Source organism: Myotis nattereri (assembly GCF_964212035.1).
Source record: "Myotis nattereri genome assembly, chromosome: 1".
Lineage (NCBI taxonomy): Eukaryota > Metazoa > Chordata > Mammalia > Chiroptera > Vespertilionidae > Myotis > Myotis nattereri.
In genome coordinates, this window is record NC_138075.1 from 96,953,216 (window position 1) to 96,969,749 (window position 16,534).

The window sequence follows — 16,534 nt, forward strand, 5'->3', positions numbered from 1 at the left end:
ACGGAGGCAGAAAGGCCCCGCCGCCCCCGGCACGGCCCGCAGTCCCGCCTCACCTAGACTTGCCCACGCCACTCTCGCCGATGATGAGGATCTTCAGGGTGGTCAGCACGTCCTCATCCATCCTGACCCTCGTCGGCTCCGAGCTCAGCCGCCCCTCTCTGGCCCTCAACCCTTCACCAGGGAAAGCTGCCCGTGCAGGCGCACTGCTCCGCGGCCGCCACCTTCTTTCCCCAGGGGTTATTTAGATTGCTGAAGCCCTACTTCCGCCCTGAGGTAGTTCTGCGCCTGCGCAAACCTAGATAGTTCCCCCTTGGCATCCCTTGCGCAAGCGCAGATGGGGAGAGCCGTGTGTGAGTCCACAGACTGCCCAGGCTCTTCCTGCTCCCCAACCCTAACCTAACGCTGCTTCCCTGGGGTACTTGAGAAACCGCTGAGTTGGGGGAGTAGAATACTCTTTAAAATTTCAGCCCTAGCTGGTCTGGCTCTGTGGGTAGGGCGTTTTCCTGCGGACTGAAGGATCCCTGGTCTGATTCCTGTCAAGGGCACATGCCCAGGTTGCAGGCTCCATCCAGGAAGGGGGCGTACAGGAGGCAGCGGATCAATGATTCTCTCATTATTGATCTTTCTATCTCTCTCTCCCTCTCCCTTCCTCTCTGAAATCAATAAATTTTTTAATAAAAATAAAGAAAAGAAAATAATTATTTTCAGAAATACATAATTCAACTAGTAATAGGTCTATTTTTTAAATGAATTAATACATATATTTAAATTTTGGAATAAATATTAACAATATAGCCACATACCAGCTCTTTAGAGTCCTCAATATTTGTAAAAGTATCCAATAATTTGTACAACAAAAAAGTTTGAGAACTGTTGCATGGTACTATTCACAACAAGATTAAAAAATTAAAAATAAAATTTTAAGAACCAGGCCTGGATTTATTGATGATGCATGGGACATCATCGACTTACTTTGGCAACACTATATTCTCTTAAATTTTTTACTACTTCTTGGCCACTTCTCGGTTTTTTGTAAGATTCTCTTGTTCACCTTTTTTTTTTTTAAATCCTCACCCAAGGTTATTTATTTTATTTTATTAATATATTTTTATTGTTTATAATATTACAGACATCTCCCTTTACCTCCCTCCTCCCAGCCCCTACCACCCCCCAGATCTTCACCACCCTATTGCCCATGTCCATGGGCTATGTATATAAGTATACAAGTTCATTGGTGATATTTCTATTTTACTTGTTTGGTAGAATATATTAATAAAAGTATTTGAGGCTAGCTATTTCTATTTCAGAAATTTATAAACTGGGTATTAGTTATGTAAAATAGTTATAGAATCATTCAGGTTATCTATTTCATCATGGGTTAGTTTTAGTAGTTTGTGTTTTTTGAGGAATTAGTCCGTTTAAGCTCTTGAATTTATGTGAGCAATTATCCTTATAATGTATCCAGGGTATATAGTGTGTTCTCCTCTTTTTTCCCCTGATAGATGGTAATTTGTGACTTCAAACTTGTTTTTATTTGTCACTCTTGCTAGAGGTTTATCACATTTATTAATTTTTTCAAAGAAACAGCTTTTAGCTTCATTGATCTTTCTCTAATTTTTGTTATTACTTTCATTTATATCTCTTCTTATCTTTATTATTTCCCTCATTCTGCTTACTTTAGATTTATTTTTCTTGTTTTTCTGGTTTCACATAAGGAAGTTTAGGTTAGTGATTTGTTATCTCCCTTCTAAATATAAGTATTTAATACTGGAAAATTCCTACTAAGCACTGATTTAGCAGCATCCCAGAAATTTAGATGTGCTATACTCTTCTTTTGTTTCATTTGAAAACATTTCATTTCCCTTGAGACTTTCTCTTTGACCCACGAATTATGTAAATGTTTGTGGCTTAATTCCCATGTATTAGGAGATCATCCTGTTATTTTCCCATTATTGATTTCTAGTTTGGTGTCATTGTGGTCAGACAACCATTTCTATGATTTCAACTATTCTAAATTTAAGATTTGTTTTGTGACTGAGGATGTGGTTTATCCTGTTAAAGGTTCCATGTACAACTGAAATTGAATGAATATTCTACTGGTTTGGGGTGGTGTGTTTTATTGCCGGAAGCTTGTCCATCCTTGCTGCTTGACACAGTTGCTGCAGGGAAGAAACATCTGCACAGCATATGTTTCAAGGGACCTGGCGTATATGGTGTACTGTTCTTAACACATTGTTTGCGGGTAGTTTTTATTGCGCACTAACAGGTGCCGCGGGCCATTTTTGCTAATTTTTTGCGCAAATGGCAACGTTCAGTAAAATTACGATAACTTTAGTTTACGTATTTATACATTACCTGCATTCTACCACTAGTCTATAAAAAACGTATTAATACGTGTCCCGTGCTCTACTACACTGGTAGAATGTATAAATACGTAAAACGTGTAAACACGTTTCCCGCATACAATGTGTTAATATGTTTGCTCCCCTTCTTAGCACTATGTGTTTTAACCAAGGTCACCTCTTCAAGAAAGGTTGTTTCCCCAGGTAGGGATTTTTCCCTGAAGTTAGGGAGGGAATAAACCCCTTAACTAAGTGCCAGGCGGGTAGTTAATCACTTCAACTATGAACACTTAATCTACATAATCTTTATCACGCTTAAGCTTAATCACGCTTAAGCTACATAATCTTTACTCCCTGGAATGGAGATAAGAAAGGCCCTAACCTTTGGAATAGAAATTGATAGGATTAAAATCAACTGGTATAAAGACAGATGTAACAAGACAATAAACACAGAACCTGGCTAGAGAACCTGGCTAGGCTGCTGATCAACTGAACACTGTCTCCATGTCATTCCTTCTTCGCCGACTCCGTCCACACCTTTGGGAACCCCTGGACCTGCTGGGGTTGGACCCCAACATTTTATAAATGTCAATTAACAACAATGATAGTGTTGTTCAATTTTTTAATGTGCTGGCTGATTTTCTATCTACTGTCAGAGAAGAATAATGATCTATTTCTCCTTTTTTCTTCTATCAGTTTTGCTTCATGTATTTTGAAGCTTCATTGCTAGATGTGTAAAAAATAATAAAGGGAACCACTTTAAAATGGAGCCAGAGCTTCCAATCCACAGAAAATGCCTACACATCTTTTTAAAAAATTTTTTTATTGATTTTTGAGAGAAAGGAAGGGCGATGGATAGAGAGATAGAAACATCGATGAGATAGAAACATCGATGAGAGAGGGACATAATTGATCTGCTGCCTCCTGCATGCCCCCTAACTGGGGATTGAGCCCACAACCCAGGCATGTTCCCTGACCAGGAATTGGTTCCTGGGTTGACAATCAATCATTGAGCAATACTGGCTGGGCTACACATTTTTTTTTTAATTTATTGACTGATGAGAGAGAGAGAGAAAAACATTGATTTGTTGTTCCACTTACTAGTATTTATTAGTTGCTTCTTGTATGTGCCCTGACCAGGTATTGACCCACAATCTTGGCATATTAGAACATGGCTCTAACCAACTGAGCTACCTGTCCAGGGCTTACTTTATACATCTTATGTCTCAAACCTTTGGAATGTTAAAACAGGGCAAGTCACTCTCCAATGTTATTGCACATGAAATATCTCATAGTTGGACAGGAAATCTAGTGACCAACAAAACTTGGGATCACTTTTGGTTAAATGAAGGACATACGCTGTACTTGGAATGCCACATTTGCGGACAGTTGTTTGGTGAAAAGTTCAGACATTTTCATGCTTGGGAGGATGGGGAGAACTATAGAATTCGATAAAGACTTTTGGGGATACACATCCTTTCACCAAACTTGTGGTTGACCTGGAGAATGTAGACCCTGATATCACATATTCTTCAGTTCCTATGAAAAGGGCTTTACTTTACTCTTTTACCTTGAGCAGCTTCTTGGAGGACCAGAGGTTTTCCTAGGATTCCTGAAGGCTGATGTTGAGAAATTTTCCTACCAGAGCATAACCACTGATGACTGGAAGGACTTCCTGTATTCTCACTTTAAAGATAAGGTTGATATTCTCAACCACGTCGACTGGAACACCTGGCTCTACTCTCCTGGACTGCCTCCTGTAAAACCCAATTATGATATGACCCTGACAAATGCTTGTATTGCCTTAAGTCAAAGATGGATTACTGCCAAAGAAGATGATTTAAGTTCATTCAACTCAGCAGACCTGAAAGATCTCTCTGCTCATCAGTTGAATGAATTTGTAGCACAGATGCTTCAGAAAGCACATCTTCCATGGGGACACATAAAGCAAATGTGAGGGGTGTACAACTTAAATGCCATTAACAATTCTGAAATACGATTCAGATGGTTGCAACTCTGCATTCAATTGAAATGGGAAAAATGGTGACTAAACAAGGAAGAATGAAGTTCACATGATCCTTATTCAAGGACCTGGCTGCCTTTGACAAGTCCCATGATCAAGCCCTCCATACCTACCAAGAGCACAAAGCAAGTATGCACCCTGTGACTGCCATGCTGGTGGGCAAGGATTTAAACGTGGATTAAGTACCTGTTTGATGCTCATGAATTCATAAAGAAATATGAAACTTCAGCTCATATTGTAACAAAAAATGAAAAGAAATCATCAACAAATTGAAAGGGGATACCACTGTGTGGAAGAACATATTTGCCAATAATACATCTAATAAGGTGTATATAAATATATAAATATGTAAAGAACTCATACAACTTAACAAAATGAAGACAAACAATCCAATTGAAAAATGGGCAAAGGACCTAAATAGACACTTCTCCAAAAATTATATACAGATGGCCAAGAGATACAATAAAAAATGCTCAAAGTCACTGATCATCAAAGAGATGAAAATTAAAATGTCAATGAGATATTGCCTCACACCTGTCAGAATGGCTACTATCAAATCAACAAATGACAAGTGCTGGCAAGGATGTGGAGAAAAGGGAACCATAATGCTGGTGGGAATGCAGACTGGTGCAGCCCCACTGTGGAAAACAGTATGGAGTTTCTTCAAACAATTAAAAAATGGAACTCCCATTTGACCCAGTCATCCCACTTCTAGAAATATATCCTAAGATTTCTAAAACACCAATCAGAAAGAATAGATGAACCGCTATGTTCATAGCAGTGCTATTTACAATAGCTAAGTTCTGGAAACAGCCTAAGTGCCCATCAGTAGATGAGTAGGTAAAAAAGCTGTGGAACATTTACACCATGGAATACTATGCAGCTATAAAAAAGAAGGATCTGCCCTAACCGGTTTGGCTCAGTGGATGGAGCATTGGCCTGTGGACTCAAGGGTTCCAGGTTCAATTCCGGTCAAGGGCATGTACCTTGATTGTGGGCACATACCCTGTGGGGAGTGTGCAGGAGGAAGCTGATCGATGTTTCTCTCTCATTGATGTTTCTAGCTCTCTATTCCTCTCCTTTCCTCTCTGTAAAAAATCAATAAAATATATTTTAAAAAATAAATTAAAAAATAAAAAAGAAGGATCTCTTACCCTTTGAGACAGCATGCAGGAACCTGGGGAATATTATGCTAAGTGAAATAAGCCAGTCAGAGAAAGAAAATGCCACATGATTTCACTCATTTGTGGAATATAGAGAACAACATAGACTGATGCCCAAAATAGATGCAGAGACATTGAAGCATGCAACAGACTGATGAATTTTAGAGGGCAAGTGTGGGGAGGAGGAAGAGATTAACCAAAGAACTAATATGCATAACCCATGGAAAGAAAATTGTGTGCTGAAGGCCTGGGGAGCGGGCAGGAGCAAGTTAAAGGGAGCTAGTGGGGGGAAAAGGGTGTCATCTATAATACCTTCAACAATAAAGTTAAATAAAAATAAAATGAAAAAAATAAATTGAAAATTGAAAAAAATAAATTTAATAAGTTCGCTGAGATCTTTACTTCCATGTTTGCTAGTGAGACAAAAGAATAAAGCCAAGACTTTCACTTTCTGCACAGTAAAACAAATAAACAACAACAACAAAACATCAACAATTAGCTAAAACTTCCTTCTCTTCCCTTTCTCCAAGACAGCTGACTTCTTTGTTTAGTGGGTGAGATAAAACTCTCCCTTCTCTCCTCCCGCCCCCCAAACCCTTGCCTTAGCAGTTCCAGGGTAATTTAAGCTGTGTATTCTCTAGTTAGGGAAGAGAGACATTAACCATTTCTTCTCAACTTCCTTGGTTGGAGGGGATAGGGCTTGCTGTTTACAAGCTGGCTGCAAGCTGCCTAAATTGTTTGTCCTTCTTTAATTTTCCTGTCTCAGTTTCCCTATTCCTCCTGTCCAAGAATTTTCCTAGCTTCTTACTATCCTGTTACACTTGTCAGTGGCTACTTTTCTTGCCACAGGACTATTTGGAGGCTAGGACACAAAAGAACAAAAACAAATTAAAAAGAAGGGGCTAGAGTTCCACATTCTCTCTGAGTTCAAAGTTACGTTTTCCACTCTTAAGTCACTACGAGAAGACTTCTTCCGGAGCTCTTTTTGTGCTCCATTTCCCACTTCCAGTGCATTGAGCTGAGATAGCAGATATAAGAGGGGGAAAATGGTAAACTCCCTACTGATTTTGTGGTATTTCAAATTCTGTCCTTCTTCCGCAAGCCATGTGACACTATCTACTTTTCAGAGTCTTCAAATAGTGGCTCCATACATTCTTTGCAAATTTTATACCTTCATTCAGTGGGAGAGAAAGGGTGGAGGATATTTACTTCCTCTTCCCTGAAACTTGACCCTTTGATCAGTGGCTTTTCAATTTTGGAATTTCTGGCCCTGTAGTTTACTCACATGGCTAGATCTATTGAGTAACAAAGGACAATCTACCATGGCAAAAGCTCACACTTCAACAGAATATCTTTTATTAATGTATTTAAAACATAATAATTTACTTTATGATATGCCATTTATAATCCTTGGTATACATGGAGGGAATTGTCAGGGTTTGTCCCACACCATTTCTTAACCCAGTTATATTGTCAGAGAGTATCCATTTAGGAATGGACTACCTACCCTCTCCAACCCTGAACCTATGATTGGCTAGCCCAGCACCACATCAAATTTACTTATCCTGCTGCTCTCACCTACGTGTGCTTATGTTAAGTATGTCTACAGTTCCAGTACCAAAAAGTATTGAAAAATACACAACTTGGCAAGTCTGGGCCCATATCTATCTATCTATCTTCTATCTAGAGTACCTGAGAACTCCGTGTCCTATGGTACACCAAGCCAGCTGGCGGAAACCTGCTTCCAGCTTCATTCCTGCCAGCCTCTTTTCCGGGGGGGCTGGGTCTTGTTCTTCTTTTTCTCTAGTTCTGAGATAATTCTTAGAACTGCCTGGCTCCGTAACTAACCTTCCCACTATCCTGTTCCAAAGCAAGTCTGTGTCCTCATTCTTTAGATTAGGTTTTCCTTGTTGATAAACTAGACTGAGCCTGTCAGCTTTTCCTATTTTGGTCTTTTATTGGTAGAACTATTCTCCCACTTTCTATTTATGATAACTTTAATAAATATGATAACTTTAATAACTTTAAGTATCGGCTTTCTCCTTTGATGCATTAACTAGCTAAGAAAAAATAGTAAATAATAATGAGCATCATTTTTTCTAGTTCCTAATTTAAATGAGAATAACTATAGCATCACCTACTATTTGTTATTTTTTATAATTTATTAATGTAATATATTATACTAATAGATTTTGTTATATTATTCTATGCTAAGATATATCTTGATTGATTCTGGTAAATTATTCCTTTATATACTGTCCAGTTCTATTTTCTGACACTACATTTGTGAGTTTATATATATATAAATATATTCCTAAATGAGGCTTATTTATATTTTCCTATAGTTACTTTTACTTACAGATAGAGCACAGCAGACACTGTTCTAAGATAATCATAGATAAAGCATACAGGCACTTCTTTGTGAAAGGGCTCATTGTGATATATACCTGTTGTTTCTAATTTCCCCAAATCTATTTCCTCTTCTTAGCATGCACCTAATTTCCTTGGGAAACACTTTCCTTAATGTCATTTTGGAAAAACTGATACCTTTCACAGCAATTCCAAGAGGTCGCACATAACCATGGCCTAGCTAATGAACTCATTCCCTCAATTAAAAGGATTTAATTCATGGATGGGCACATGATTCAATGGGATGAAATTACAGAATTCTTACTAAAACTGTCAGGAGAAGTGCATGTTATAAGAGATGCTGAAAGGTTAGGACATGGGCCTAGAACTATTGGGAGCCCTCTAGCTATCATCAGTAAGGAACCTGAACAAGAACATAATCTAGAGAAAAAAGTAGAGCCAACATATGGACAAAGAGAACTGACAAAATGCTCCTCTGGATAGAGCTAGTTGCTCTCAGATTTTTATGTTCGATGAGCCAATAAATTCCCTTTTGAAAATTTCAATGTAAGAAACATTCAAACCTGTAGAGAATTTTTCTGAGTTTATTTGAGTCAAACTGTAGACAATTGCCAGGAAGCAAAATCTCAATGTATTGAGATTATGCTCCGGAGAATGGCAGTTTTGCATCTTATTTTATACATCATAATCAAAAGAAAAGATGTAAGTGGGTTACATGAAATCCATTGGTGATAGGTTGGATAGATGGGAGAAAGCTAAGTGGGGAAAGCTCTGATATTGGATAAAAAGTAAAATTACATATATATATCAATAAGTGGGATAGTTAACAGTCAATAATTAATTCAATAACAACGAGGGGATTTGTGGTCTCTGTTCTGTTGCAGTACCTATGCTTTGAGGGTTTGAGAAAAAAAAACTACTTTGACATTCCTAAAGTATATCATTGTAGAAGCAAAAAAAACAACAGACAGATTTAATTAAGGTAAAGACTAACTTTACTCAGGGAAGATTTTAGCCTAAGACAGCGGTTCTCAACCTGTGGGTTGCGAGCCCTTTGGCGGTCGAATGACCCTTTCACAGGGGTCGCCTAGACCATCCTGCATATCAGATATTTACATTACAATTCATAACAGTAGCAACATTACAGTTATGAAGTAGCAACGAAAATAATTTTATGGTTGGGTCACAACATGAGGAACTGTATTTAAAGGGCCAGAAGGTTGAGAACCACTGGCCTAAGACATGACTACCTGCCTTAAATTGATTTTAGTTAATAAGTTTAAGACCATTCTTTTTCTTTTTAATATATTTTATTGATTTTTTTACAGAGAGGAAGGGAGAGGGATAGAGAGTCAGAAACACCGGTGAGAGAGAAACATTGATCAGCTGCCTCCTGCACACTCCCCACTGGGGATGTGCCCGCAACCAAGGTCCAGCCCTTGACCAGAATCGAACCTGGGACCCTTGAGTCTGCAGGCTGACGCTCTATCTTCTGAGCCAAACTGGTCAGGGCAATTTTCAGACCATTCTTTATGTTACTTTAAGTTTATGCGCTTGTAAGGCCGCCATGCAGGTCTCTCCCGAGATTATTAGCATATGGCCCCTTTTGGTCCACAAAAAAAAAAAACATGAAATATTTGAAACATACAGGTCAGAATAGAGAATAATAATATGATGAACACTTAGTTTTGTCAAATATGTCAAGGATCACACTGTAGATGTTTTTAATATAAAGCATTAAACATTAAAGACAGATTTGAGACACCCTGTGTCCTCCTGCCTGATATCTCCTCACCCCAGAGATGGTCAGAATTCAAGGTTTGCCATGCCCATATATGACATTACATATATTTTTTATATCCTATTGTGTATCCTTAAGCTCCTTTTATAGATTTTTGAATTTTATAATTTTATCAAATTACACAGATACTTCTGAAACTTGACATGTTTATTCAGTTTTATATTTTGGAGATTTAACTATGGTATGAGATATAGCTGTAGTTCATTTAAAGTACTATATTCTAACTTCCATAAAGCTTTGTATTCATCATTCTTTCTCTGATGTTTTCCATATTTTGCCAGTATATCTTCTTTTCCCTTAAGCCAGGTTGAGTTTGAGTTTCCCTTACTCGCCAACTAAAGACCCATTCAGCAAACCTCTAAAAACAACCTATGTATCTCTCCCTCTCTTCAAGGTGCCTATAATCCTAACCATCAGCATCAATCTCGGGTAAGGCACTGCTTTTGTATGTCCCTCATAAAATAAAGATATCCAAGAAGAGCCCAAAACCAACGCATCACATGCTCCGGTAGCTATCTCCTAAAAGAGAACAGGGTCCTGGGTAGAGAGCAGTAAATAACTCTCTTCATGTGAGACCTTGAAGGAGAACTGGCCTGAGCTGGGTTGTAAAAGCTGGGTCAACTTTGTTTATGAAAGAAAGCAAGATCTAATCAGACAGACTTGGTTTCAAAGCTTTATCCAGTCATTTACTGTCTTTGTGACCTGAAGCAAGCCATTTGAGTTTCTGAGCCTTCATAGCTTCATTTGTAAAATGAGATGAGTTTTACCTGCCTTGAAGTGTTGATTGCATTATATGATGTGATGAATATACAGTGTCAGGTGACCCGCAGATCCTCACTGATGATGGCTATTAATATTATTAATTCAGCCAGCCTCATCAGTCAGGTTGGTGATTCCCTAGGGATTTTACTATGGAAAGATGCCTTGAGAATGGTTTGCCTTGGGCCAGGTTGCAAAGCTGGGTTTAAAGAGAAGCTTATCAGAGGGTTACTTTTTTCTTCCAGCAAGAATATCTCTTAGAAGCCTGGAGATTTAAAGTAAATTACCTAATGTGACATCCATTCTCCTAGCCTTTAACACAGGAAAATATTAGGTTAAAAGGAACTTGATGAGCAACTAAAAGGAGGGAACAAGCAGCATGAAGAGAAGGGGCAGAAAGAAAAGGTGGAATTTCCAATTCCTTTATTTGAAACTTGTGGAAAGGATATTACAGGGGTCAAATATATTTGGGGCTAATTTCATATTTGTGTATGAGCCTCAGGCCAGGTGACGTGTGGCCTCTGGGGCACCTTCTCAAGCTGTTGCCCATCCTTCAGTTACTACATCATTCAGGTGCTGAAGACAGATCTCTTGGAACACAACACTTCCTGATAATAGAGAAAGCCAGAGAATATGGGCACATGATGACATGAAAGGAAACAGGAACAGATATTTTCATAAGAAAAGCCCTCCACAACCCTGCCAATACCTCCACCTCTCTCTAGACTCTTTCTGAACCTAACTTCTGGGATACCCCCTGTCCCTGCCAGCCACCTTGTGCAGCCCCAGGCTTTTCACCTCACTCACCCCCTCACATCACCACTGCAGTTCACAAGCTACCAAAACATAGCTGGTGAGTCACTGATGATTGTTGACAGTAAAACTGTCTTCAGAGACAAGAGGGCACTTGTTTATGCGGCTCTGTTTAGGTAGCCCACATGTCCTGGAGTGAATGCAACCAGATGATGACACAGTTTAGTGTTGAAGAAGATTCAGCTTCCTCTGGAAGTGGGCTCTAGTGATCACATCTTCATTGTAGGGATCTCAGGTGATCTCACCATTCCTGCCCAGCGCTCATTGGAAGGAAATTAGGAGATGGTGGATAGTCCCTTCATTGTGTGTGTATGGGGGGGGAGGGGGAGAGAAAATGTCCTTCCCTATGTTTAAAAGGCAGTTGGTAATCAAATTTGGGCTACATTTTCAGTCACCTTGAGAATGTACTTAGAGTTGCTGATATGCTTAAAATCAAAGTGGAAGTGAGCTCCAAGAAAAGGTTGAAAGTCGCAATGTTCTTCAACCCTTTAGAAATACATGAAACTTTAAAATTATCAATGCTGGCTCCCCTCAAGAGATTCTGATGTCATTGGTTTAGGGTGGGCATAAGCTTCTTAAAAAAATTATTGTAATTTTTCAGATGATTGCAATGCACTACCAGGGATAAGATCCACTGAGACAGGGAATTCTACCACTTCAGTGTCTCATATATGTTGAGACAGTTACAGTGTAAAATGGCAGTACTGGTGATTATGGGAGTAAGTTTCACATGCTTTGCTGAGAGCATTATAATCACTTAGAATAGATAATACCCATGGAACCCAATGGAAATTGGGCTCTTGTGTGACTAGGAGAGAACCCCACCTAGGAAAGATTGATGGGCTCTGAGAAGTCCCAGGAACAGGACCTAGGAGGTTTCTCTTCCTCTTCAAACCCCTAAATCACAACACTAACATAATCACTACGTTTTCAATGGTATGTATACAAATAATATAAGCAAGTGTGCCTTGTGTGTGCCTTGTGATTGAATGCAACACAGTAATAAAAACAAATAACTCACTGCATTGCTCCTAGTTACAGAGCATATGCTGGCCTGTACAACTCTTTGTCATGAGAAATTATTACACTGATTGGCGGAGGGAGCAAAGAGGCTTCTGGAATGCTTGTAATGTTCTTTCTTGTTCTGGATACCGGTTACACAGGCGTGTCCAGTTTATAAAAGTTCATAGAGATGTACACTTGTAAATTTGCACTTTCAGTATCTGTTTTATCTTTCAATACAAAGTATTTAAAAAATCAAGAACTGACTAACCACTGCTTCCTTTTGAGATGTGTGTGGCAATTGGCTAGATAGCACTTATTCATGGAAAAATGAGTGTCGATGTTGAACTCTTCCACTTACAGAGCTTGGGAGGAGGAAAACAGGGACAGAGTGGGGACTGAAGAAGAACTGAAATTGCCAAGTCTGCCAGTTCTTTAGTGTTGCACAGGGCAGAGCTCCTGAGGAGATGCCTTTTGTTTAGCAAAGTGACACCTATTTTCAAATATGCAGAGGTGGAGCCGAACCTGAGGAGGGAGTGGAGAGCTAATTGTTCTGCCCTGTGCGTGAAGAGAATTCCATTCCCAGAAGAGCTAAAGGTAAAGGGATCTAGAGAACCAGGGAGTGAAAGGGGCTAACTGGGGAAGGGAGAAGACTAAGCTGTGCGATAGCAGGTTGGAGCCGGAGGAAAAGATGGCTGGGGAAAGAAGAGATGCATTCTGGAGATGCAGTGGGAGAAGGACTTTTAAGAAAGGGGTATCTAATATTTAATTTCAAATATTTTATGTGGGAGCAGTGAAAACCAGCTCCATCCCTCCAAATCCCCAGTAACATCTGCTGCTCTCGCTACCCTGCTAATCACCTGCCATATATTACAAATCAGCTGATGGAAGGGTAATGTAACTTAATAACCTAGAGAGAGTTTGGGTTGGTTTGAATATTTTAACTGGCTGTTGCATAAGACTGAATTGAATTTTCTTTTAATGGTGATACATGCCTGCAACTTGGTTATTTGAGGCCAATCTCTCAAATTGTAAAATGGAAAAGTGTAAAAACTAACCTGGGCCCTTTGTGAGATAGCTTAATTCTGACACGTAGATTATAACTGCTATTTTCATCATCGAGGATAAATGATCAGCGTCTCACTGACAGCTGTGATGTGGGACAAAGTGTAGTACAACTTGAGCCCTGGCCAGTGTGGCTCATTTGGTTGGAGCGTTGTCCCGTACACCAAAAGGCCTGGGTTCAATTCCCAGTCAGGGCACATAACTAGGTTATGGGTTCGATCCTTGGTCGGGTCGTGTGTGGGAGACAACAGATGGATGTTTCACTCTCACATCGATGTTTCTCTCTCTCTCTCTCTCTTTCTCTCTCTCTCTCTCTCTCTCTCTTCTCTTCTCTTCTCTTCTCTTCTCTTTCCCTCTCTCTAAAATCGATAAAAGCATGTCATCAAAAAACAAAAAAAACCACAAACAAACAACAACAACAAATGCAAAAAACTTGAAGTTAGAAGATTATCTACATTTCTTGGGAAAGTTGCTTAATATCTCTAAATTTGTTTCCTCATCTATAAAATGGAGGAAAATAATTCCCAAAGTAGAGATACTCTGAGACTTAACTAGAAGAGTGTGTTTGAAGCAAGTCCTTTAGAAGATGGCATATAGAGAATAATAAATATTAACACCTTTCCTTCTTTCACTTATATAATATTGCATGTAGAAGTACTTTGTAAATTGCAAAGCCCCAAAATAATTGTTAGTAAAATTAGAACTAAAATTTGTTGATTATTTGAAAAGCATGTCCTTTATAAGAGCAAATTTCTAGAAGCAAAAAAATATATATATTTTTATGCAGCAAATTTAATTAATGGTTTTAGTGCAGTGATTTTTAACTGAGATTGATTTTGGCCCCAAGGGGACATTTGGCAAGACCTGGAGACATTTTTGGTTGTCACTACTGGCATCTAGTGAGTAGAAGCCACAGATGCTGCTAAATATCACACAGTGCACAGAACAGTCTCCTACAATAAAGAAGTGTCCAGCTCAGAATATCAATGGTACTGTTGTTGAGAAACTGGTGGTAAGGCAAGTTAGTCTGGTTAGTCTTGGTTTCCAACTTGGTTGATGCCTATGCACATATTAACATACCCTTAACTTTAAAGTATTCCTTTCTTAGCCTGTGAACGCTCATAAAAAAATGGAAATTTTCATTCTAAAGTGATTATATGTTCAAGCCTATATAAATCACACAACTTTAATATCAAAACAAAGCTTTTGTTCAGCCCCAGAAAAGTCTAGAAAACACCATCACCACACATTCTTCTCCTCACCCCATTAAAAGATGTATATTTTGTAAAATATTACCATTTTGAAACCTGTACAGTTCTGCTTATCTCAAGCAATACTTGGTAAACAAAATTCCACTGTACTTAAGTCATTTCATAATTCAACAATGTGGATGGAGCTCTTTCCAGTGGAGGTGATTGCTTCAGAGTAAGAGCTCTCCTTCATGCCACTTCTAAATTTTAATTTTAGAGATCAGAATGAGAAAACTCAGAGCCAGAAAAAAAACCTGTTCAGAAACATTTGTGTTATTGCATAATAATTGTCAGAAATGTTCTTCCCAGCTGCGAATTTAATGGACGAAGTAGTTGGTAACCTGGAGCAGCTGAGCTATTAGTACTGTTGTTCAGTTCTTCATCTCCCATTGTCCACACCACTGCTGCTACAATCCAATCACTAGCTCCATGACAGAGCCTAACTGGCCATAGCTGAGTCAGGTGCAAAGGATGCTGGGAAAGTGGGGTGGACCAAGCAGCACGAGTTGTAGAGTGCAGTAATAATGATCCTATAACTTATTTTTGTATTTTCACAGCACATTATTTGATCATTTTAACAACCCAATGCTGCGAGCAAGATATGTAATTTTATCCCTATCTTGTGTGTTTGTTACATGCTGTTGAGTCAGCTCCAACTCTTGGTGATCCTTTGAAAGAGTGATGTCCACAATGATCTATCCTAATAACCCTGCTCAGCTCCTGTAGATGCATGCCTGTGGCTTCTTTTATGAAGTCAATCAATCCCATAGTTGATTTTCCTCTTTTCCTGCAGCCTTCTGTTTTCCCCACCATTATTATCTCTTGCAAAGAACCCTGCCTTCTCATGATGTGCCTGAAAAAAAAAAGACAAAAAAAAACTACAAACAGATCTATGAAGTTGGACTTTCTTGCTCTAAATCATGCAGTGTCTAGGATCCAGATCTCTGATCTTTTAACTTAGAGATCTGCACACTATAGGACACAAAAATACAAAGCCTACCTTATGGTCCTTTCCTTTGAGCTCTCTCTTTTTTAAAAAAGCACTTTTATTGATTTTTAGAGAGAGAGGGGAGAGGAGAGAGAGAAACATCGACATCAGCTGCCTCCTGCATGCCTCCTATTGGGTCGAGCTGGGCATGTGCCCAGACCAGAATCGAACCAGCAACCTTTTAGTGTAGGGGACAACACCCAACCAACTGAGCCACACTGAACAGGTCTCCTTTGAGTTCTCTTGGTTTGCTTTGCTTGTCTTAGTTGCCGGAGTGCAAAGGAGAACTGGAGATATTGACTTGATGTAGTGGGTCAGCAGACTGCAGAAAAGGGACAGAAATTCTTCATTGGAACAAAGAGATTTGAGCTCATAGGCATTCTCTAAACCAAAAAGGAACAACCATTAAAAAAATCTTTGGGAAATGATTTTTTTCCTAAAACGTCATTTTCAGATCATAATCAATCATCCTGGAAGTATTTTTCAAAATTAGCCTTAATAGAAAATAATAAATAGTTTAGTTCATGCCTAATTTTACCCCATTACTCTAATTCAACCATATTACTGTGATTTAATGTGCTTTTCCTTAGGGTGATTATTTTAAATATTTGAAGGCAGCTTGTTCCAAATTGGCAATGCCATGATCTGAGTGTATATATTTATTTCCTTCAGTAACTTTTTTAGCTATTCATTGTCCCTTGAAAGGATTTTTTCAGTTCCTTAACTTCCTCTTACTTGAACACTCAGTGTAATTGTTTTCATACAGAGCATACAGGGTGTGTGTTTTTTGTTTTTTTTATTTCTGAGAATGTGAAGCCACACTTGTCCATTTATAGGAAATCATTTTGATGAGGGTTTTTGTGCAGGTATGTACAGGATGTAATTTTAGTTTTGTTTTTGTTTGTTTTCAGAGGAGTTAAACATTTCACAACAAACTTTTAGTACTATTTAGAGTCAG

General features: G+C 38.8%; 1 protein-coding gene and 1 pseudogene across 4 annotated transcripts in view; one reads left to right on the top strand and one right to left on the bottom strand.

Moving 5' to 3' along the window:
• RAB18 (RAB18, member RAS oncogene family) overlaps nt 1–16,534 on the bottom strand; it is a 160,744-nt gene that overhangs the window by 39,322 nt on the left and 104,888 nt on the right. The window contains exon 1 of one of the 3 annotated variants that reach the window (XM_081087512.1): nt 54–275. The exons of 1 other annotated variant lie outside the window; for it this stretch is intronic. In XM_081087512.1, coding sequence (XP_080943638.1) covers nt 54–121 — 68 coding nt within the window. In that variant the 5' untranslated portion in view covers nt 122–275. Of the gene's footprint in view, nt 1–53; nt 276–16,534 lie in introns of those variants that run through there. One more of the 3 variants, XM_081087514.1, reaches the window with a different exon arrangement.
• Nucleotides 3,564–4,547, top strand: LOC308528104 (leukotriene A-4 hydrolase-like; annotated as a pseudogene). Its single transcript has one exon. The product of its transcript is annotated as a leukotriene A-4 hydrolase-like (transcript).